Source organism: Gymnoscopelus microlampas (assembly GCF_963454915.1).
Source record: "Gymnoscopelus microlampas genome assembly, chromosome: 7".
Taxonomy (NCBI): Eukaryota; Metazoa; Chordata; class Actinopteri; order Myctophiformes; family Myctophidae; genus Gymnoscopelus; species Gymnoscopelus microlampas.
Genome location: NC_139944.1, coordinates 32,998,973 through 33,023,291, shown reverse-complemented (window position 1 = coordinate 33,023,291; position 24,319 = coordinate 32,998,973). Strand labels below are relative to the sequence as shown.

General features: G+C 41.9%; 1 protein-coding gene across 2 annotated transcripts; it reads left to right on the top strand.

The window, feature by feature from the left end:
* Window positions 1–203: 203 nt before the first annotated feature.
* lrrc38b (leucine rich repeat containing 38b) lies at window positions 204–23,844 on the top strand. Of its 2 annotated transcripts, XR_014601080.1 has the most exons (3): window positions 204–962; window positions 19,916–21,718; window positions 22,078–23,844. XR_014601080.1 is itself a non-coding variant. In XM_084061469.1 (2 exons), exons 1-2 carry the CDS (start codon window positions 335–337, stop codon window positions 20,161–20,163), a joined length of 876 nt encoding a protein of 291 aa, XP_083917595.1. In that variant the 5' UTR covers window positions 204–334; the 3' UTR covers window positions 20,164–23,844. The 2 variants fall into 2 exon arrangements, 1 of the variants encoding a protein (XP_083917595.1); XM_084061469.1 differs by having other exon boundaries at window positions 19,916–23,844.
* Window positions 23,845–24,319: the final 475 nt, after the last annotated feature.

The window sequence follows — 24,319 nt, the reverse complement described above, 5'->3', positions numbered from 1 at the left end:
TTCTATCCAAGCTGTTCGATACATGATCTCTTGAAAAACTGTGTTTGTTGCTGCACTCCACTGCTGCTCTGCTCCCGGTTCCCTTCAAGATTCCCATCTCCAGGACGGCAGGATGCTCCTTCCCGACGATTGATCCCCTCTTTCACTTCCCCTTTCGCTGTCCCCTTCCCCTCCCTCCCTTTTCCTAATCTCTTGCCCTCTGACCCTCACCCCCTTGTCCCCCCCCCCCCCCCCCCCCACCCCCACTCACCCCTACCCCTTGTCTTCCTCCCGTTCATCCTTAAACCCACTCCCAAGCCCGTGCTACCACTTATTTCATTTCACCCCCTTGACCATGTTGCCATGTGTCCGCTGGCTCCAGCCTCTCCTCGTCTTACTGTCCTCCGTCTTGCGGACCAGGGGAGAAAACTGCCCAACTAGCTGCCTCTGCCCGGACCCTCACACCGTGGACTGCAGCGGCCGCGGACTGACCCGACTTCCCGAAGAGATCCCCCTGGACGTGCGGAGGCTCCTGCTGGCCGACAACTGGATCCCCCGCATCCCCTCCGACTTCCTAGTCCTGTACAGTGACCTGGTCTACCTGGACCTGCGGAACAACTCCCTCTCCCACATCGAGCCGGGGACCCTCAGCACCTCCTCTAGACTGGTCTTCCTGGACCTGGGCAGCAACAACCTGACCGAGATCCCCAAGGGAACCTTTGGGGAGTCCCGTAGCCTGATCAAACTACGTCTGGGCAACAACCCCTATCTAAGCATGGTCAACGAGGACGCCTTCCTGGGTCTCACCTCCCTGAGAGAACTTGAGTTGGAGAGAAATGCTCTGTCCACCTTAAAGGTGGGGGCGCTGAGCAAGCTGCCCTCCCTGAGGCTGGTCAGACTAGAGGGCAACCCTTGGGTGTGCAACTGCAACTTTGCCAGCCTGTTCGTGTGGCTGGTGGAAAACAGTCACAAGCTCCCTAATGGTAAGTGAGTAACTAACCTTGACAGGCGGGAACCGTTTGCTTGACCTAAAAATAAATAAATGAATAAAAGTCTGTCCTCAGCATATGTTAGATTATCTGTAAAGCCTCTGCCGTTGCTATGTTTCTATTTATGTTGTCCCCGTAGGAGAGGGAACCCCCTCCCATCCCCCTCCCCCTTGTTCTAATTCAGTCTTCTTCCACCCCCGTAGCCCATAGTGTGAGAGACAGAGTAATAAGAGACCGTGAGATTTTGCCTGGAGCGGAGAAGCCTATGGCAATGCTTCTGAATGAAATAAAGTGTCATCTCGAAACCAATGTTGCTCCATGATCCTATGCGGCATAAAAGCAACAACAAACAGAAGAACTCACGTTGAGAATTTAGCTTTGGCTCACAATTAAACTGTTTCCACAGCTGCAAATCCTATACCATCAACGCTAACCATGTATCTGACTCTCCTCACTCCACCTCCTCGGTCTATTGTCCTTACAGTTCAGTTCATTTGGGAGCTGTTTTTTACACAACGTAGCCTGCGTTACTGTCAAAGCCTTTTTGTCCAAATTGCCTGGAAAACCAAGACGGCATCATTTTTGTTTTAGCATGGCTTGTATCAGTGAAAATTCCAGTTCAAAACTGAGTTATAACCCTATAAGCTATGCTGTAACCATTTAGCTATACAAATCAGTAACAATCTCATTTCTGAGCATCGTATTCTGTGATCCGTTCTTCGTGGCATGACCCATGTCAGGTCTATTATGATTCACCCTGGAAGGGTGAGTTAGGTAACAGGGTGGGAGTCAGTGTCTATTCGTATGCACATGCACGTGTGAGTACAAATGTGTGTGTGTGTGTGTGTGTGTGTGTGTGTGTGTGTGTGTGTGTGTGTGTGTGTGTGTGTGTGTGTGTGTGTGTGTGTGTGTGTGTGTGTGTGTGTGTGTGTGTGTGTGTGTGTTTTTATGTGTGTTTGGGGGGGGGGGGGTGTATGCACATGTGGCTGTGCACAAACGTGTGTGCATGTGTTAGTGTGTGTGTGTGTGTGTGTGTGTGTGTGCCTGCGTGCATACGTGTAAGATTTTTGTATATGCAAGCTTAGTGTGTGTGCAGTAAGCCTCATTTCTCACACGCTTCTCTCTCAGTGTATGGATGCAAATCTGGAGTACAACAGAAGAAAAAGGAGATGAGCGTGTTTCTGTTGGAGAGTTACACTGAGTACAATAAGCGTAACATAGAGATGATTCCACTCAATATTCAAAGCCAGTGTTCCACTGCTCACAATTGTGGGGAAAGCATATTTTCGCTGGGTGAGAAATGAAGAGACTGTCCCTTTCAACATTCTTGACAATGGTGACAATGGAAGCCCACTCAGAAAACATCATTAACATTCTTGTCATCTGGCTCTGGGAGAATACTTTTTACGTCTTGTACATTTGTTCGGGTAGGGGAGAGGGAACCAAGATGTTATTTCCTCAAGGTCAGCCTTTTGTATGTTATTGATAGTCCTTAAAAATACAAAGGACACAACAGAAAAGTTGCCAAGGCAGCAAAAATGAATATAAAACTGACAGTCAAGCTAGGCCAATACTCAAAGAAATTGAGTTGTCATAAAATGTATGTCTAACAGTGTTGTGACATCTGTCCCTGCTTATATGTATATGCTATATTGAAAACAACATAATATACGCATAATATAAAAGTAGAGTTTAGTTGATAAAGAGATCCATAATGTTCACATCTATCGCTTTCACTGTTCCAAGGTCATTCTGTGGCTGAAGTAATGAACTGTTGATCTGAACTTAATCACATCCTGTTCACGTGTGTCACTATACCAAAGACATCAACATGCACAGTATTTTGGTCACATACACAGACACACATACAGTCATCCTCTGTTATACAGCCTAGATGATTTCCCTGGGAAGATACATTATTAATGCTCCAGATTAAGGTTCTGGTAGCAGCTACGATTTAACTAACTTGAAATGAAAGGGAAAAAAAGACAGAACTGTCTGCCTGCGGCAAATTGCTGACAGCTCCAAACGAAACACCAAAGTACACCTTTGGGCCTTGGTGTGCCCTGCTATTGACACGCTCTCCAGCTCCTCTCCAGTCTCATCCTGCATTCAGTCTGAAAATAAAGTTTAGGGCAAACAGAAAGAGGAGTTGATAAACTGGCAAGAACACCTTATTCCCCCAAGTAAGAGACAGCAAACACATTCATCATGAGCTCCTGGTGTTGTCTGCTGCATGGTGTAATGAATTGCATTAGCAGCGCTGGCCAAGCACACATCATCACCTACAAGGAAGCCAAAGGAGGATGCAGCCAAGGCCTTGGCATGTCTGCCAACTGGGCCCACTATCTATGTACTCCCAAATGGAGTTAATAATGTACATCCCTGCTTATGTGCAGTCCTTATGTTCTTATCAGTGACTGTTTATGTTATGACCCCCAGATAGCAGACCACTTGGCTAGAGGCAAAACAACAGGCTCCTGATGCTAAAGTGGAGAAACATTATATCTAAAATAAAAAATGACACTGATGCTTTCCCGGATTGAATGGAATAATCACTTTTGCAGAGCATCATTGTACAAAAATGTGATATGTTGCAGAGAAAGTGTCTTCCTAAAGCTGCTGGCATCGTTTTGATGGTTGGATGTGATATATTGTAGTGTAGCGTCCGCTCGAACGTATAGGGATGCTGACATCCACCTTGGTCCAAGTAGTTTATTTGGCGATTATGAATTGGGCTTATTATAGACATGGGTTTAATGAGAAAGGCGTCTTAAAGGATAGAGATCATCTGAGATACATGCGAGGGGAGGGGCGCTTCCAGTTGCGAAGCAAAAACACGTCACGTTCCATTGTGTGGAGTTCAACTTGGTTGAACTTTGATGCGTTTGACAACTTGGCAACAATGGACAAATGACAACAACAATGAACAAATGTGTTTTGACATGTTTGGCTGCTCTCCGTTAGGACAATGCAAATGACCTCTGTGAGGATCAGAGATGACAAAAGCATTGTTTCACTGACATGAAAATACCTTTCAATACTTAAATACCAGGAGAACTCCAAACTTTCAACCTCATCTTCGTATAACTGGTCCTCACTATAAGATGGCACCATTTCTGTCTACTCGCTCTGCATCTCAGAGGTGGAGTGTGCACAGTTCAGAAACCTGCCCACCGATGACATCATTTATTGGGATTCCAAGCTAATGGAAACTACAGCCTTTCTCTTCCTGGAATGTTAGCATGCTGAAATACTCTAGCTAGAAGCCATGCTGAAATACTGTAGCTAGAAGCCATTGTTCTTCCATCAATAACAAAAAAGAGATGATGTCATTGGTAGGCAGGTTACTGAACTGTCCACAGCCCACACACAGAGACACGGAGCGAGTAGACAGAAATGGTGCCCACTTGTAATGAGTGAATGAATGAATTAGTGAGGACCAAAGGTTGAAAATGGGTGAAATGTTCCTTTAAATTCATTCTCTTCCTCGATTGTATCTTCATGCAAAATCAATTTCAATAGTGACAAACCCCAAATAGAATATTGCCCAACATTTGTCATATAAAGGAAAGGAATGACCAAGTTTTTTTTACGCACAAGGTCCCTCCGCGTGTTTGCCGTTTCTGCAAGTGTGGCCACATGCATTATGTTGCAGGAAGCAACAGGTGCAAAATTTGGGTGCTTTTCTGAAAAACGCTCTGCTTCAGCTCAAATAATGCATAACTGCATAGTGATGGGTATCACATACGTAGATTATCAGTCATGCCTTTTACTATGTCTGTATGAATATTGTTATTGTATTGTATACTGTCTATATATGAATATATATATTAATATGTGCTCCATACATGTGAGCATGCATGGTCTTGAGTTAAATAAATGAGGATGAGGATACATACAGTATGGATGAGTCCATATCCATATCCACTCCCCATTCCGATATGTTGCTAATACAAAGGACAGATTCATCCTCAGTAATCAATAAATCGCAATCTGGTCCTGGATTCCAACGTTATAATGTTACCTCAGTCAAATGTCAGCATTCTTTCATAGAAATGGCTTCTCCATTCCACGTTGTATTAGCCTATTATTTGGTGGTGGGGTTAAACTTTGTAAACTTCTTATTCTCGTTAAACATGAGAGCATTACTTTATTAACGTTCCATCGCTGATCCATCGCACGATCGAGGGTCTCGCTTCCAGACAGAACAGATGTACAAGTTGTCAAGGCGGTGCGACTCGACGCGTTGTTGCAGATCTGTTTTTTTCACGTTGGTTATTTCCGTTTGCCTTTCATGGTGTTAAATGGCCCGTGGAACAATGCAAATTATCTACACGGGAGCACGCTTGTGACTTTCAAACAAAAATGAGATACACCTGTGATCCACACAAATCACGGCTCTGCACCCCCTTTCATTTCGATCCCGGGTACCTTCCGGTTCCTAAGCGGGTCACTCTACCTCCTGAGCCACTGCTGCCCCCACTACAGGTTTTGTACCGATGTTGTATTCAGTGTCATCATTCTTGGAAAATCAATTTGTCAGTCACATACAAATGTTCTAAAAATCATTTAATAACTTTTTTGTTCTGCTGAAAAACTTTGCAAAGTTTTGAATTACCTCTATAGGTTCATAAGCAGTCACCCACTGTTATTTGCTGCCCTCTGGAACCATTTCCTATCCAGACTTTTCAATATCGATATACTGTAACTGCCAACACACAAAATTGCTTCCAGGGCCGAAAAGAAAATGGAGGGAAAATTATTTACTGTGTCTGGCTGTCTGCCTTTCATTATTTGACAGTGTGCTACACGTACACTTTTCAGTCTACTTTTTCAGAATAAAAGTAAGAAAGTAGTGCTGACTGACGCACGCGCGCACGCACGCACGCACGCACGCACGCACGCACGCACGCACGCACGCACACACTCACACTCACACTCACACAATTACTTGGCATCGTTCTCGATGATAACTTCATGTCTCCCAGGGGTAATTGGGGGTTTTCAGCAATATGTGCTCATGCCACTTTCTGTGGCTATGTAGGCACTTTTGGCACTCATCATGTTTTGTTCTTTGTTTGTTGTTCGATTTTTATTATTATTATTATGTTGCAGCAGCTGTGACAAGTAAAATAGTAAAATAACTGATACCTATAAGCTTAACCACTTAAACCCTATACATAGTTAACCGGAGCCCCCCAGGGGTCTATACTAGTCTAAGCCTCTTCCTTTATTCTCTGTACTACTGTACATTATATCTACTATGAACTCACAACGTGTCACGTTGTGATGTGTTGTGTGAGCTTATAGATCTGTTATTTTTCACCAAATGCTCACCCCAGAATAAGGACGCTAGGGTTCATGTGGTTAGGCCTGATTACTCTACCCTGTGATTGTGTCCCACGGCGAAAATAGCCGATCTACAAGCTCACAACGCGTCTCGATAGTACACTGGAGCATAAACATTACTAGCTAGCCCTGTTTTTGTCAAATAGTCACTGCAGATCCTGCACAAAGTAGCGGTGGGGGTATAGGTGGGGTATTCGGGTTCACACACACAGAGGGAAAAATTGAATGTTCTGTGGAATGATGCATTGGAAGCGGTTACACAACAACAGATGTGAACTCATTAGGGAGTGAAACTGATTTGATAAGCTCCTCAGTATGCATTAACACTCACACTCATCATCCGTGTGGCTGGCTCAACCATCATACAAAAAAAAAAAAACATTTTATTTTAAAAATAGAATAAAAATGTTGATAATCTGTATTGCATGAACTGCATTTTGTGTACTTTTGCTAACAGAATACTAATATGAAAAGAGCCAAATCCCTGCATAACACCTCCAAATTGATAATAAATGCACTCAAATTCAATACTTAAATTCAATAAAGTTATCACCTTGAGGGATCTGTGGGATCTATGGTTCCTAGCCTGCATAATGTATCAGGTGCACAGTACGTGCGGTATACCCAATTCCCTTTCCATTTTGCACTTTGTGATTTCCCCTGCGATGTCCAGGGAAGAGCAAACTTTTGTGTTTACATAACTTTGATTACTGCAGGTCAGTGTGCTGAGTGGGTGGTTTAAATAATGAAAAAGAAAAAGATGTTTTCTTAAATTAAATGTTATCTCTCGCTGCTGTTTTAAAGTACAGCACAGTGGTTACAGTGATCACAAATGATAGTGTGACATAATTACCAACACCTTGAGTTGGGTTTGATTTTCAGAGTGACATCTGGTGATGAAAATGCAGCAGGCAATGCCGCATAACTGGAAAAAGATAATAAGATAAGGGATTAACATGTTAAAATGAAACACTGACGAATTGATTAACACACACACGCACTCGCACACACACACACGCACTCGCACACACGCACGCGCGCACACACACACACACACACACACACACACACACACACACACACACACACACACACACACACACACACACACACACAGTGCTGCCATATGTTGCTTAACCTGACATTGTGCATGTCCAAACAAACAGAGTAATCAGACCCTTGTCAATGTTTAGACCTTTTAGATGCTATTCACTCACGTTTCTCATTTGACATCTTCATCCAGGCAATCAGGAGCTTGTATGTTTCTCGCCGGTGATGAGTGTAAACATGATCTGCGGCTGTCTCTTATGGGTTATGGTTGAACAAAGGCCATGAATAATTCACAGCAACACTGTTCCACGCCACATTGGGCAGGGTAATCGGAGCCAGAGCTGCCCCTTGGGGTAAGGCAGGCCAACTCCCATGAGAGACCAGAGACTGGGGTCCCAATAGCACTACTTTCATCAATGCCATAGTCATCATTGCATGCACAAGTTCCAGTACAGAAGACCAGTTCATGTGACGGGGTCAAAGTCTGAATTTTCTTTCACAGACTATTGAGTTGCTCCCAGGTGACCGGCTACTGTGCGGCATGAGCACCCTCTGAAAATATGATGCCATTGCCCTGTGCTGTGTAGCACACATATGATGGCATTTGCCCTGCATTACTTGCTATCTTTGCCGCCCACAGGCTTGTGATGCGAAAAATATATTTTCCAATTTTATGAGCTGAAGGCTTCTTTTACCTTGCCCTCATTCTAATGTTTATTTAAAGTCGGGGGGTGAGAGAGGGTGTTGACAGAATTACAGTGCACGATGGTATGAGCCGATGCATTTATAGTGCTGGAAAAACACTCTGCCCATGTGAGAAATATCTTTATGGCGGTGCTGTGTAACCCTGTAAGATTGAATCTGTTTATTAAGTGCTCTTTGTTTTTGTAATTACTGAATGAAGCATGAATCAAGGGAATATTATTAATACCAGTACATTATTAGCTAGACGCGATGGGGGCACCGATGATGCATGGTTTGCAAATTCGTTGGTGCAAAAGATATACACAACCTATATAGACTGTGTCTTTGGCTTCATGTTAGAAGGAAATCCCTCTTTAATGATTGACACTCGCCTCCCACTGTCAGGCGAATGCTTGTCTTTTAAAGGAATAGTTCAACCAAAAAATTACTTATTTTCTATCAATTACACACCACATGAAGCATTGAATTCATGGAGATTTCTTTGTTTTTATCGGATTCCTAAGCCAATAATTTGTTGACCGGGTGTATTTCCAGTAGGAGACTCAAAGAGTCTCCTTTGTGTCTCCTACCGGAGACATTAGCATCTTATCGCCGGTAACCAAATTATTGGCTTAGGAATGAGACAAAAAACAAAAGAATCTCAATGAATTCAATGCTTCATGGGGTATGTAATTGATAGAAAATATTTTTGGGGTGAACTACCCCTTTAAGCTAACCACTTTCAACTTGCCGGCCCTATTTTGGACATGTAATTATAGGCAAAAAGTTTCAAAACATTTGTTCCATTTTTAAAAACATTTTTTCTTTTCCTTTTTTTAATAACCAATGCAATGTGCTGTGAGCTTGTTTGGGTATATTTGCTATTTTTCGTGTGACGGACTAGGCGTAACCACACGCCCTATAGACCAATTATTTGTTTACTAACATTGAGCCTGGACGCACAGGTGATTGTTTCACGCAATCAATTCCCAACCTGTTTCGGGGTGCACTGGTTTCAGCACACCCCAACCCCCTCTTGTGTGTGTTGGCTAGTGAGACGCGTCCTAACGAGACCTGATATAATGGGTTTCGTTGCGCGCATACTGGCTGCGTGCAGCCAGTGTGACGTCGTCTGTTAAGGGGTCTATACAGTACTTGGTTGACTGGAGTCCGTCAGGGGTCTATACTAGGCCCCCTCTTATTTTCCCTATACACCCAATATCTTCACAGAAAATAGCCAATCTACTGTAACAACACAAAGCATTGTTACAGTAAATTGTAAACTGCTATTTTTGCCGAATGTTCGCTCCAGAATAGGGATGCTGTAGGGTTCATGTGGTTTAAAGTGCTTGAGGCATTCATGCAGTTGTCTACCCTCTCTGTTTGCCTCTGTCTTTAACTTTCACACTTGTCCCTCTCCTAATTTGCAAGTGCTGTTTCCACGCCTCCCCCTAGACTCTCCTTCTGTGACTGCGACTGAATAATTCCCCATCTCTCTATGTAATTATCTCTGTCTCATTCTGTTTCTTTCTGTCTACTGCATAGCACAAGCCTTGAGTGGCACAATCGTCCCGTGCAACATCGTGAGGTGAGGAGTGATTTGATTTTGTGAGTCATTCACTGACACCAGCGTGCCACTGGATTCCTTGTCAGATTTTGAGACAATGGCCCACACCAAAAGTGTGTAAAGATAACGCCCACGAGACTGTGAGCCTGACGTGAGCATAAACACGAGTGCCAATAAGTTGTTTCCGATGTGGGCCTGTGGAAGTAAGACGGTGATGAGGGCTGCTCATGATAATCGGTGCTGCGATCAATCAGGATGGGCAGCATGGCGTTATTGGGAAGAAGGAGAGACAAGTCTCCGATATCAGTCACAGCCAGGTAGATCAATCTCGCTGGAGACAGGGTGTGTGCCACTGGTTGGATAGCCTATCCCCCAGGCTGGCAGTAATCCTAAATGTAATCCATCAACTGTCTGTACACCGGGGCTGTAATCTACCCTGTGTGCGGGTGGGTCGACATAGCACCTGATATTGCAGGGCCTTGATTTGCTGGAGTAGCCATATGATATTCTGGAATCACACTCTGTAATCTCAGTCATTTGTAACTCAACACACTGGCCTGTGAGGTGCCATGAGCCAGGTGCAGCTAACTTGCTAGCAATGCCCGTTAGCATCACAAAGTTAAGTTATTAATACCTTATGTTGACAGTGAAGACACTCAGACATATATGTACAGGTTGACACGTCAGTTAATATGGCAGGGTTATTAATATACAACAGTATGGTATTAATGTTTTTGTACTGATGGACTATTTGAAGTATTTTAGCCTTCTTCTGTATTATGTAATTGTTCATCTATTAATTCACCATGCATATTTCACTGTTTGGTGTATTCATATTTATACCTTCTGCTGCAAAGTCAAGGTACTTTTTGGAAATGTAAAATGCTCAGCCTTGTGGAAAGTGGAGTTATACAGTTCAGTCCTGTCCGCAGTCGGTCGGGTGAAGTTGCACTTAAGGCCCTGATACACCAAGCCGACATCGGCTGAAAAGCCGTCCTTCAGCGTGTGGGGCCGGCAATCAACAATAGTTTTTTGCAGTGTGCCCTGTGCCATTGGCGGTAATTGGCCATTAGCAGTGGCCGTTCACCCGACTGTACATGGCGCAGAAGGTCGTCGTTGGTGAGGGAGATCCCATTTGGCTGTTCAGCCTGAGCAAATCAGAACATGAGAAGTGAGCATCAAGCCAATGACTTATTAAAAAAAGGGCACACTTAAGCAATATTGAGAGTGGCACAAATAGACTCTTTTGTGGTGCAGTGAATAACCCCGTACCATTCAAGCATATTATGAGAATAATTATATTAAGTGAAACTGATTGATAATATTAGAGAATCACTTAATGCAAATAGCGAGTTAATCAGCTGTTATTTAAGCACTTAAATCTGCATTTAAAAAATCACAGGTTTTGACGGCAATAGTGGATAGATTCATACAGTAGCTACAGTGTATGGCAAATTGAATTTAAATTAAGAACAGATATTCCCGTCAAATCCTTTCTTTGCATTCTTGTATTGATGAAACGGCCCATAAAATCCTTGCTTTGGAGCTTGGCTCTCCTAGATATGCTGTGATGCAGGCAGGCTGTTGCCAACCTCTAGGTATAGAGAGTTATTTCCTCTCATGCAGGTGCAGAAGTTGGTCATCAGCTAGCTGCAGTGTTTGCAGTGTGTTCCAGTGCAACTTTTACAGGAAACAGGAGGTGACACAAAGTGATCTGATCGGTCGCGTATGGGCTTGGTGAGTCAGGGCCTTTAGACATAAGGAGGTTGGTCAGATTGCCAGGCTGCTCAAGTCTGCTTCTGTCGGCACGCCTGCTTTGTCTGCAAATTATGTAAACTAGACCATACCCGTGGGGGTATATGCGCACATGATCTGGCAACCCGGGAGCCAGCGAACACAAAAGCGCTATTAAACAGCTGAGATTGCGTGTAATCGGAAAATGGGCTTCGCTGTTAGGTGCACATGGTAATGAGCACCTAACAATCAATTGCTCCAGCCACTGAGGAGAAACGGGCAGAACCAATTTTGGCCTCACCACTACACCACACACTACACCACTATAGAGGTTTGTCAAATTATAGGAGGATAGTCATGCATTTGTAAAAGCATTGTGTATTTCAATAAATACATTCAAAAGACGGGAGTTGTATTCAAATTCAGCCTCCAAGTTGCTTCCTCACCCTACAACAACTTACTATAAGTAGCCTGCACAGCCATCTTCTACTGCTGAGGTCACATCATGCATCGTTGTAAGATGTCTTCTCCTAATGAAAGGTCTTTTTGCAACAGATGGGAATGTAATACAAAAGACCTGTCATGGGTTTAGCCTGGGTTCTAGCCCCCCCCCCCCCCATAATGACTGTGTGGCCTCTCCTGTAGTGTCATTTGGGGGCTTGATGTAGTATAGCTGTGCTGGCAAGGGCTACAAATTATGTCACTGTGAATAGCATATGAAAGTTGCACCTCAGCAAGTCTAAACCTCTCTTCACTTTTAACTACAGAGACGCAAATCTGCTCACAAGAAGGGTTGAATTGTACTTTGTGCTTGAATTTATTTAAGAAGTATTTTTCTCCCCCCAAAAATGTCCCTAAAGGAGCATTACATTACAGGGCCTTTTTCTTTGTTCTATCTGTGTTCTTATTTAGTATTCCATATCCTTTGAATTCTCTGCATACTTCCGATTTTTGGGGAGTGGGTCTTTGAATTAAAATCCAAAGACAGATACTGTGCATGGACTGCAAACAATAAGAGAAAAACATTTTTTTGAGAATGGAAATACATTTTACACAGTAAAACCGTGAGACATGTACTTTAGCCATACTTTGACAGTATCAGAATAAGTTAGAATACCGACTCTCACTTCAAGTTAAATAACATTCATAGTTTGTTGAACATAGTTCTCCTGTTCCACTTTTATCATTATTACCATAACTCCGACAGGGGCCACGTTTTCACAGCAAACTCTTGTCTCTATCTCATTAATCAAGCCTTTGGGACAAGACAAACCCAAACAGAACCATCTCAGAGGCAAAGGCTAAGTCTCAGAGGTGATGAGTTACTTCGCCACATGCATTGAGATCACTGTGAATATAAATAGTGTCCATTAATCTCCGGCACAAGCAGATGAGACAGGGCTCTCCAAGCTATGCATCGAATCTTTCAAGTTTATTCAACTTTGCACACCTTGGGGAAAGCAAAGTTATTTTGGTAATAGGGTTGTACTAATATTTGCATAGTACAGTTTGTATTTCACCAAGTATCATGTATCGCTCTATATTTTCAATATGTAGGCAATTTCTTCCAGTAGATTTCTGCATTTTAATATACTTGCCGTTGTCTCATGGGCTTTATGATATCGGATGTGGGAATAACTGGTCTCTAAATGCAATAACATAAATACATAAACAGTCAATATGTTCTAATGTGTAGTTTCAGGATCACTTCATTGTGCTATTGGGGGATAGAAAAGGTAGACAGACCCCCCGTGGTGGTGATGTGACGGCCCCTTGGCCTTAGATCTGTGTCTGAGTTCCTTGGGCTCCCCTCATTAGTGGGGAATCCTGCACACCTGTGTGGGGTGATTGCTCACCCTATATAATGGGGCATGAGCCTTCACTCTGTCTCTCTCTCCCCTTGGTTTGGTTTGGTTGCTTTGCTTGAGTTAGATCCTTTGAGTTGTTTTGTTGTTTTGATTTGTTTTCTCATACACATTCATACACTTGCACACATCACTGATAACCTATACTTTATTAAGTTGATTCCAATTACTTTATTTGCTACTTTTCTAAATAAATATACTTATTATTGAAACTGAAGTCATGTGTGGTCTCCTCTTTGTCTGACTTTAGTTTAAGTCATAACAAATGGGGGCTCGTCAAAACAAATTTGGACTTGTTAAAAACAAATTTGGTCATATGGAGTGGAGTATCACACATGGCAGTAGTTTTTTTTTGGAGGGCATTTTTGGTTAGTTTGATGAAATGGGGAGGTTTAACTAATCCTTTTTGGGCTTGTTGGGGTAAACTGATAACATAAACTAAAATTGTGAGTGGCATTAGGTAGAACTGGTTCTCCTCGGGGGCAGCAGTGACAGAGAAAACGCGGGTAGAGCATCCTAAAACCCCCTTCCCTACATCGGCTCGGGATCACGTCTCAGGGCTTATTGGGGGTCGCTGTGTATACAGTTGCCTTCCAACCCCTGAGGTTACAGTGAGTAAATACCCCCCGCAAGTATCTGTACGAAGAGGGGGGGAAAGGGAGAACTGGTATTTGGAGCCACTAGTTTGGTTATGAAGTTTGCCTCAAGTCTGATTTTTTTGTTATTTTCTTTGGTTTGGTATGGCTGCCAGTGTAGAAGAGTTTTTTAAGTCTCCATCTGAGGAGTTACTGGATCACTTTACTAAGGACCAATTGAATAATATTGCTCAACATTATTCTATAGACATTGACACCAAGCGTACAAAAGAAACCATTAAAAGTATCATACGGGCTAACCTGGAAGATTCTGGGGTACTGGTGAAGGAGGGAAGTAAGGGTGGTGAAAGTGAGATGGCTGGGCTAACATTTGAACAACAGAAGGCGCTGTTAATGTTAAAAATGGAACATGAGAAGGACATGGAAAAAATGGTAATGTTAAAAATGGAACATGAGAAGGACATGGAAAAAATGAAATACAAAAAGGAACAAATGAGACTGGATTTGGAACTGCAAAAAATAGGATTGATAAAAGAAGGGAAAATGTCTGCAACTGCTTTAGGCGAGGGATCCTCTGGTTCTCGGTTCAATGTTGGAAGTAACTTAAAGTTAATGCCTAAGTTCAATGAAAAGGATGTGGACACATTTTTTTGTATGTTTGAACGTGTGTCTGTTTCCAGAAGCTGGCCTGAGCAGGAACAAACTCTAATGTTGCAGTGTGTCTTTACGGGTAAAGCACAAGAGGCTTACTCGGCACTGTCTGTAGAGGATTGCAAAGACTACAACAAGGTAAAGGCAGCTGTATTGAAGGCCTATGAGTTAGTTCCTGAGGCATATCGCCAACGTTTCAGAGAAGGGCGTAAAAATGGGGGACAGACACATGTGGAATTTACAAGGGATTTGTTGTCAAATTTTAACCGTTGGTGTTCCTCATCTGGAGTAAAAACTTTGGAGGACTTAGGTCATTTGGTAGTTCTGGAACAGTTAAAACTATCGGTTCCTGATTATATTGCAACCTACATTAATGAACGCAAAGTCAAATGTCCCAGTGAGGCTGCAGTGTTGGCGGACGAATATGTTTTAACACATAAGCGTATCTTTGGGGATCGAAATGTGGAGAAATTCCAGAAACCCAATTCTGCAGTGCATCAATTGGAACGCCAGGTTGATGGTAGAAGTAACTCAGACCAATGCCATTATTGCCATGAAAAGGGACATTGGTTAAAAGAATGTCCTGTGCTAAAAGAGAAAAGTTCATATGTGAAGTCAGTTGGTTTGGCTGCATCCATTCATAATCCCATTGTTGGGGAGGCAGCAGAACTGGTGGCTCCGTTTCAAATGCATGTCAAGCCAATAGACATTTCAGAGATTGAGTTGGGGTATGCTCCATTCATGTCTGATGGGGTGGCAAAGTTAATTGGGAGTGAAAAGGAGGTTCCAGTCAGAATATTGCGGGACTCAGGATCTTTACAAAGTTTCGTAAGAGAGGCAGCACTGCCTTTTTCTCCAGGTTCGGATACTGGGGTCTGCATTCCAGTCAGAGGGATGGGCCTGCAAACTCTGTTGGTGCCGGTGCATAAAATGTTTCTGTCCTGTGATCTGGTGCAGGGAGATGTGAAGATTGGTGTTCGCCCCGAACTGCCAGTTGACGGAATTGATATCATTTTGGGAAATGACTTGGCAGGTTCCTGTATTTGGGCAAATGATATAAAGACCTGTGTTTCATGTCTAGATCTTCCAGAGGACCCTGAGCTAGATCAGGCAGAGGCCACAGAGCAGCCATGTCTCTCTGAGGCAGAGAACCATGTGTCTTCTGTTTGTGTGTTGACACAGGCACTGTCGGCGGTTCTGGAGGATAGTCTTGCAGTGTCAGAGGTGAACATGTTTACTTTGCCAAATTATCTTTATGTTTCGCGTTCAGAACTGGTGAAAGCACAGCGAGAAGACCAGTCTCTGAAAGACTTGTATGACCTAGTTTTGTCTTGGTCTCAGGTGAGGAAAGTTGGGCAGGGTTATTTCCTCCAGGAGATAGAGAGAGAGGATCCCTTGTTTAGAATGTGGGCTTCTCATGGTTTTGATGTGGGGGATTAGACCTGAAAATACTATATAAAAGCTCATCCTGAAAAAAGAAAAAAAAAAAAAAAAGAAAAGAGAAGATTGTAGTATTTGTATTTGGTTGTTTTCAATGTATGAGGTGGACCTCATTCTTGGTGAGGGGGATGTGACGGCCCCTTGGCCTTAGATCTGTGTCTGAGTTCCTTGGGCTCCCCTCATTAGTGGGGAATCCTGCACACCTGTGTGGGGTGATTGCTCACCCTATATAATGGGGCATGAGCCTTCACTCTGTCTCTCTCTCCCCTTGGTTTGGTTTGGTTGCTTTGCTTGAGTTAGATCCTTTGAGTTGTTTTGTTGTTTTGATTTGTTTTCTCATACACATTCATACACTTGCACACATCACTGATAACCTATACTTTATTAAGTTGATTCCAATTACTTTATTTGCTACTTTTCTAAATAAATATACTTATTATTGAAACTGAAGTCATGTGTGGTCTCCTCTTTGTCTGACTTTAGTTTAAGTCATAACAGGGAGCATAACCGTTTACTGCTCCAACGTGAAGCCTTTTATATTTACACAGTCAATACTATGTCTCCCTGTAGGCTCAAAGAAGAATTTGATGTTAAGCCATTTCTGTGATTCTTCTATTACTATTTTTAACTTTGTGTATATTTATCTTTTTGCATTTTGTACTCTATTATAATACTTTTTACATTGCATCTGCTGCACTTATACTGTTTGTATTTGGCCATTTAGCTGTAAATGGCATTGTATTGCAAGTGAACTACACTGTTGGCCTTATAACCACCCACCCGGTATTCCCCTTTAATTGGAGAATTGTTCTCTTTTTTTCAAGACAATCGGCTTTCGACAGTCGATCTTTCCCAGATCTATAAGTTCTCAGCATGGCTCTATACTACTCAGCCTGAGCTTGTAGATCTTGGTTAATCACCACTACAGCTGCGTCTGATTGTGACGTTCCTCTCCTGTTAACACACCCTCTTCATGTAATGTATCAGACCGGATGAAGACCCACAGTGGTCGAAACGTTGTTTGTACTACTAGATAAATGTTCTACAGTGTGAGAACTTCCCTTCCTTTCCTCCTCGTTTCAGGATTTCCCTTATCTGTTGTATGTCGTTACATTTAGGCCTACAGCCACATTTCCCCTTCCAAATTATGAAGGGAAATCTTAGGTGCTGCATTTGTTATTTGAGTTCATACAGTACTGCAAGTTGAGTTGATATAGCATCACTGTTGGGTGGAAACCTGTCCAATACAGTTGGTTTTCAGGAAATGAAAAACAAAAATAACCAAGCTTGTAGATTGGTTATTTTTGATACTTTTGTGCGACATTGTCATACGATAAAGTACAAAATAGGAGATGAATTAATATTAAAAAAAAATAAAAAATATGGAGATACAAGGTTACTGCCCCTACAGCTGTGATATTGAGTTGATATGTTGGCCAATGGCCATGCCTCATCTCATCTCACATGGGCACTTGATATCTCTGAGGAGCTTGTCCAGCATGGACTTTCTACTGCATGCTGTGCATGCTGTGGTTGTGGTCAGTGTGCTTGTGTCACCCATGTGTATCCTGAAAGGAGTCTTGACTCAACCACCCACTGTGATGGTCCTTCTTGTTTATGTTGTACTCTGCGCTCTATTATGCCAAAATCTAGGTTGTGCCGGGCAGTGTTGTGTGTAAGCTGTATGTTTTCTCTATGTGTGTGTGTGTGTGTGTGTGTGTGTGTGTGTGTGTGTGTACGCGCACGTGCGACTGTGCGCGCGCAGAACAGTGGATTCAACGGTGTGTGATTGTGCATGTATGCATGAGTGAGTAGAGTGACTGTGCATGTGTGCGTATGTGTGTGCGTGCATGTGCGTGAGCGTGTGCGCACGTGTGTGTGTGCAGACCCGTGGAACATTTGAGGAGGACCATTACTTATGGAAAGAAGTGTTTTTGACTTCTCCATAATTGAACAACCTGATTGAATACTTGAAATCTGGATGTATTTGTATCGGGGTGATGTCTCGCTGAGTGTTATCAAGCCTCAGTAAGAGTTCAGTTACAAACTGATTAATATTGTAGAGTAGATGGATGGACAAGGTCAAGGATAGCAATTACATCCGCATTTTCCATTATGTATTTAATTTTGTTGCAAAAATCATCTACTATGTGTTTGGAGCTATTTGGAGAATTTAAAGAATAGATCATTTTAAAAAATTCAACTGAAACTCATTTTGCTAATTGATTGCTGTTCAGTGATCATAATTTTTTCATCCAAAAAGTATTATATTTTTTGTGCCAAAGGATTGGACTATTATGCTTAAACAAATGAATTACCAACAAAATATAATAGATTTGATAGAGGTTGGACTGCTTTTTACAGTGGAAAGAAAGATGGGATTACTGTTATCATATACAGTACACGTGAAATATATATTTGCGCTCTATGTGTTGCTGTCTTACCAAGTGCATTGTAAATGTAGGTGTATGCTACTGTATGTACTGTGTGTTGCAAAAGATCAGTCAGACACTCTAAGTGCACAGCATGTTGCTCTGTAACGGATACAAAACATGTTTTATTTTATTTTAAGGTCAACAAGGTCATTTTAACAAAAGAGTTTTTGAGAGAGAGTGTCATTGTGAATGATGGTTCCATGAATAAATGAATGAATGATCAAACTTACGGAATTAGGATCATTCTGCCAGCTGACAACAGAACAGATACAGTATTCCTCTCACATGCAATGTTGTGGACCTGAAAGCTTTTTTTTTTTTTTTTACAAAAATGGAGGTAGAGGTAAGATTTTTTGCAATCATGCTCCGTAATCCAGGAAGCTGTGTCTTCAATTTCAACCCATCAGAACAGCACAATGTGATGGCACATCAGCACCTGAACCTGTGCAACAATCATCTGCAGTTATTTCGGGGGATTTGGCAATAATCATGACTTGAATTGGGGAGAGGTTAGCAGTATTGTCCTTTCCTGTCCTGTCCCTTCGTAATGCAAGACACGTGTTTGTCGAAACACAATAGAGTACCCTTGAAATCCAATAAGCCATTGCCAATGTCCTTTTTCATTTGAATGACTTCTGAGTAATAAACTACCTTGAGAGTGACAGACACCAGAGCACATGACTCACTGATTTATCCTTCATTTGCTGATGTACTCAGTCAAGGTGACCTTGTGTCTCAGACAAGGTTTAGACAGAATGGTTATTTTGAGTAACTTTTCACATGAATTGATTTATTTTTAACCTACAGAATATTTTGTTGTTGAAATGCATCCAGGAGAAGGCATTTACGGTAATAACAAAGTGATACAACAGTACTGTACGTGCATGCTCAGATATCATGCACCTAGAATTTTAAATGAAAATAATCCATGCTTTAAATTTCTGTTCTCTTACAAAAGAAGCAGAATGAATATTGCTTCATTTGCTTAAGATAATGACTGTTCAGGGATATATTAAATTGTCATAGATAGAAAATCAATACACAGCCTGTGTATACATGCACATTACAGGACAACAATATACATAAGGCACAGCGCTAATGGACCGTGCAAGACATATCATATCATATAACAATAAACAATTACACTAAGGGCCTTTAATAGGCTGTTTTGGTTCAGACAATTAGTATGCATACAACAGAGCCAGATACCTAACCGTGTGATGTCATAGGTTTGACCTTGACAATGCTAGCATGCCATCCCACCGCAAGACAAAATATGTCATCAGGGTGCACAGGTGGCTCACCGGCTAGTGCGTCGACCGCATGGTTCAGCCGGAAGCTGGTTCAGTCCTGTGTTGCATGTTGCTTCTCCTCTCTACCGTCTCCTATCTGAATACTAATACAAAAACATAAAATAAAAGTTGTCCTCTCTTATGTTATGTTACGTTGCAGGGAACATAACATAACGGCATCTCATATAACAAATAACATAACATAATGACATAACATACTTGAGGGGAAACATAGAAATGTGGATGAAATGTGTCTAATGTCACGTCTCCTCTCCTTGCAGGCGTGGACGGCATGGAGTGCTCTCTTCCTATGGACGGCAGACGCGTGTCCCTGACCCAGCTCTCAAAGGACAGCTTCCGGGAGTGCCAGGTCACCCTCACCCTAACAGATCTGCTCATTATCATTTTCTCTGGCATCTCAGTGTCTGTGGTGGCCATCATGACCAGCTTCTTCCTGGCCTCCACCGTTCATTGTTTCCAGCGTTGGAGCAAGGGCTCAAAAGGCGACGAGGAAGAGAGCGAGGAGTGACATGTTGGCCTGGTGGGCGGTGGTTCTCAGAGATGTGCCTGAACTCTGACCTGCACGGCTCCTGCCACCTCCCTTGCTTGAGGAGAGCTCAAAGAGCGATTGACTGATGGACTGAGTCTTGGTTTTACAGCACTTGTTCCCATTGTGAACACCAAACAAATATTGACATGGTAGGATACTTTTTCTTTGTCTTATAAGTATTCTGGAAGTTGTTTTCTTTTGCACATGGATGAGTGAAACATGAAGCAGGCATCAGTGGACATTCCTGAGACATGAACGTAAGCAAGTAGTGCTCTCATGCACACACCATGTTAGGAAAAGTCAGAGCCTGTGGTCGTTCATTTATGGTCACTGCAAATGAGAGAGATACCGCACAGTTGCTACAGGACTGCCACATACTGCACTTCTTAGACAAGCCAATAACAACAGCATCTCATTAGATGTCCAGAGTTGGAGTCTGAAGTCATGTAAGTTGACATCAGTCAACAATATCATGACCCTTTATGTGTCCACAGGTCCACTAAGCATGAGAGACTGGAAATAATGTATGATCACAATTTTGACTGCCTACCAAAACATTGTAGACTGGCACATATCCTGCCATCTTCAGTATCTTTCTTTTGGAATGCCTCACTTTTTGACAATTGTCTCACAAGCATTAGCAAAGGAAGACACCGTTGCCTCTGTTGCATAGGTGATTACAGTCCAGTGAGGGCAGACTCAATGTAACAGCAACGATATGGTATAATGACAATTGTACCATATCTCATATGCAGGCAGACTTTCCACCAAAAAGGTCTGCATTTCTTCCTTTCTTTCTTTCTTTTGTTTTTTTGTTTTTGTTTTACAGAATAACTATTATATAATCACACATTTATATACCAAATAAACCAATGTATATCAGAAAAATGTTAGACAATGATATAAACAATATCCAGACAATATGTGTTACTTAGATTGATAATTGTGAATCGTGTAAAACAGGTATCCAGAGAATATCTATAATCTTGGAAAATGATGGCAAACATAGTATTGATTATGTAGAGCCGATGTGTCAAATACTGCACTTTAAATGGTTAAGTTTGTACCCGAATTTGGCAGGCTGCTAAATGTATTACTGTAAGTCGACTGGTGTTGTCTACATCTGCCAAAGATTAGGTCTAGATAAGGACTTCCGTGCGGATGTGTTGTAAAATAACTGAGATGACCACATTATAGTTGATGGCAGCAATACAGCCAAAACACACTTCTTGAACACATACTGTATTGTACAATGAAGTCTATATATATATATTTTTTTCCTCCCCCCGCCCCCCTCCTCAAATCTGTGTAGCTAATATTGTTACTAAGACAGCACTCTTATATGGATTTGAACTTAGTTGCCAGATGTTCAATGACTGAGTTTAAAGTATTCAACTCTCATTCAATGTCCCGATTTGGTGTCTCATGCTGTATCAATTGGCCATATTCACACAGTAGTCATTTTGCTCTTATGTCATACTCAGTAAGAAACCCCACCGTCGAGTAAGACGTAAATGCTAAATCTGCCGAATGAGTAGCTGCTGCATTAGTCTGGGAGGGTTAGCGTCGGAGCTTGGACAGCAGGGGCGCGGCCACTGCGTTGTGATTCAAATCAACAGCCAATGAAGAAAAGGGGGCGGGATCCACATGCAGTGGGTGATGCATCTAAATAGGATCGACGGGAAGCAATTTCCCCTTGAGAAATTTCGGCCGCCATTGTTGTGTACTGCTGTTTGCCTCTCGTCGGACTTTTTAGACGAGTTGCACAGCTCTCAGACCGGTAAGAGGCGTGTCCGCTCAGATTCAGAGCGTGACGTACATCCCGCCCACAAATACCAGGGCTGTGGCCCAGAAGTTCCTCGCCAGAGCTGGCGAAAACTTCTGGGAACTCAGATTACTGCTGCATGAACATGGTAAATAAACTCCTCAAATGTTCACCAGCGTGACCCATGCAGAGCATTCAGAATCCTAATAAACCAGCATACAGAATATTATGCCCCCACAGACACACACACACAAACACACACACACACACACACACACACACACACACACACACACACACACACACACACACACACACACACACACACACACACACACACTTTTTTATTTTGTATGCAGTATGTATGATTAGATCTGCTTTAATCGTGATGCCTAATGCACGAAGCTGAATTATGTTCTTCCTGTGCTTCCAGAGCAAAGGTGTGTTGCTTTGTCTCTTGGAATTCTAATAAGGCATGCGTAATTAAACAGATTTGAGTCTTGACGCCGAGGGAATTTCAAGCCTCCAAATGCAGGCATCCATGACGAAAGCAGTTATTTACTGCTCTGCTGTTAGCAAAAAAAGAAAAATATCAATATCAAATGCTTCTCTTCACTAGAGCTATACTATAATATGCAGATTGCTTTTACGTGTAAAGATTGCGGGGGAAATTTAGGACATACATGTGGCCTTATTGTTGGTTAGTCATTTTCAATGAGCACCAGTCACCCATGAAAAGCACAGTGATTTCATGTAAAATGAAGACTCCTGCTCATGTTCACAAACACATTGTGCATGCTGTTCAGTTTGATTTGATCTAAAATTCTAACTTGTATTACATGCAGGATGCTTTGAAGGCATAGACCCAGTGGCAAATATTGTCCGTTCCTACTAGCAAGGGTTCAGATCACATTAGTTACAGTTGTAAAATGGGAATGCCACTGAATGTCACATAAAATATACCAACCATTACCATATCAAAGATGAATCTGTAGTAAACATTCACTACAGTGCCCCATAGCCACAGACAAGGAAGGAGTTTGTCTCACTGCCTAATCTGTGACATCACACTGAGGGGGTGGGGTATTTTCATGGTGTTTTCTGTTTCTGGAGCTCCCCATGAGGTGCAGTACATTTTCAGAGTTGAAACACAGGTGGTAGTTCAAAACCAAGATTCCTATTCCTTGTCACAATTTAGTGTGTTCACTAATACCATGCCAATCAAATTATCAAATCCCTCAACAACCACATAATTCAACTGAATGGCATTCCCATTTGATGGGCTATTCCAAAATATATCAGAATGCTAACAGATTAGCCTAAGAGTCACAGAAATATTTTGTATACATATCATTTTCAACTACTATGTAGTTATTGTATTATTACATTACACAGGGATAAGTTAGCTTCAAGCATATGTTAGCATGACATTACTTTCTCGTACTCTGTTAATTAAATATCAACAGGTATCGGCACTTTGAAGCATGCAATTTTGAGGATACCAAAATGATTCAGATTCATGTCTATTTTTCTATCAAATATCAACGAATGGAGCATTTATTTAGTCCTCAAGTAATCTCTGTCTATCACATCCCATGGAAACACGGACACCAGTGGTTGATTTGCTCCATTGACACTAAAACACATCCTTGACATGTTTCCTTTTTTTTGTTATTATTACTGTTGTCCTTATTTTACTTTATTTTATTTAATAATTTTTTTGTGGTCAGAAAACTGTCAGAATAACTCAACCTCTTTTGAAGTGACAGAGGAGAGACAGCATGAAGGTGTTGATACGGATGAATGCAATTTTAAAATGTCATGGAAAAACTTGAGCAGAGAGTATTATGTGTATCTGTACAGCAATGTTTAGTAAAAAAATATATACATTCTAAGTCATATTTTCTGTCTTCTTTTATTCATTTCCCATTCCACAAATGTGGACATTGAAATAACATATCCCTATCTGTTGTGAAATGAAATGCAATTATTAAGTTTGAAATTATCTCTGATCTACAGCCTTGAATAATGGAGATGTAATCTGGGATGTGTTATATTAATGAATGTATTAATTAACGTTGTCTGAACACAGACTTCAAATTACATTAATCAGTCCTGTAATACAATTATGCACTGTATACACCACTGATTCTCAACCTGTGGGCCCAGGCCCACCGGTGGGCCATGACGATATTGCAAGTGGGCCCCCAAATAATTAACAAAACACTCTGATTTTATTAATAATATAACATTCATTATGATACAGAGAAATAAAGTATACAATGTTAGTTCCAGTTATCCAAGCCGCAACACAATCGCTTGATTGATCATTAAAATAAACTGCTCTGAAAATGCATGCGGCCCACCCAT

What these genes read in the sequence shown, in the direction of transcription:
- lrrc38b (XM_084061469.1), top strand. Translation starts at nt 335, where the DNA reads ATGTTGCCATGTGTCCGCTGGCTCCAGCCTCTCCTCGTCTTACTGTCC. An exon ending in CAGTCACAAGCTCCCTAATG is followed by an intron (nt 963 to 19,915) that starts GTAAGTGAGTAA and finishes CTCTCCTTGCAG; the next exon opens with GCGTGGACGGCATGGAGTGC.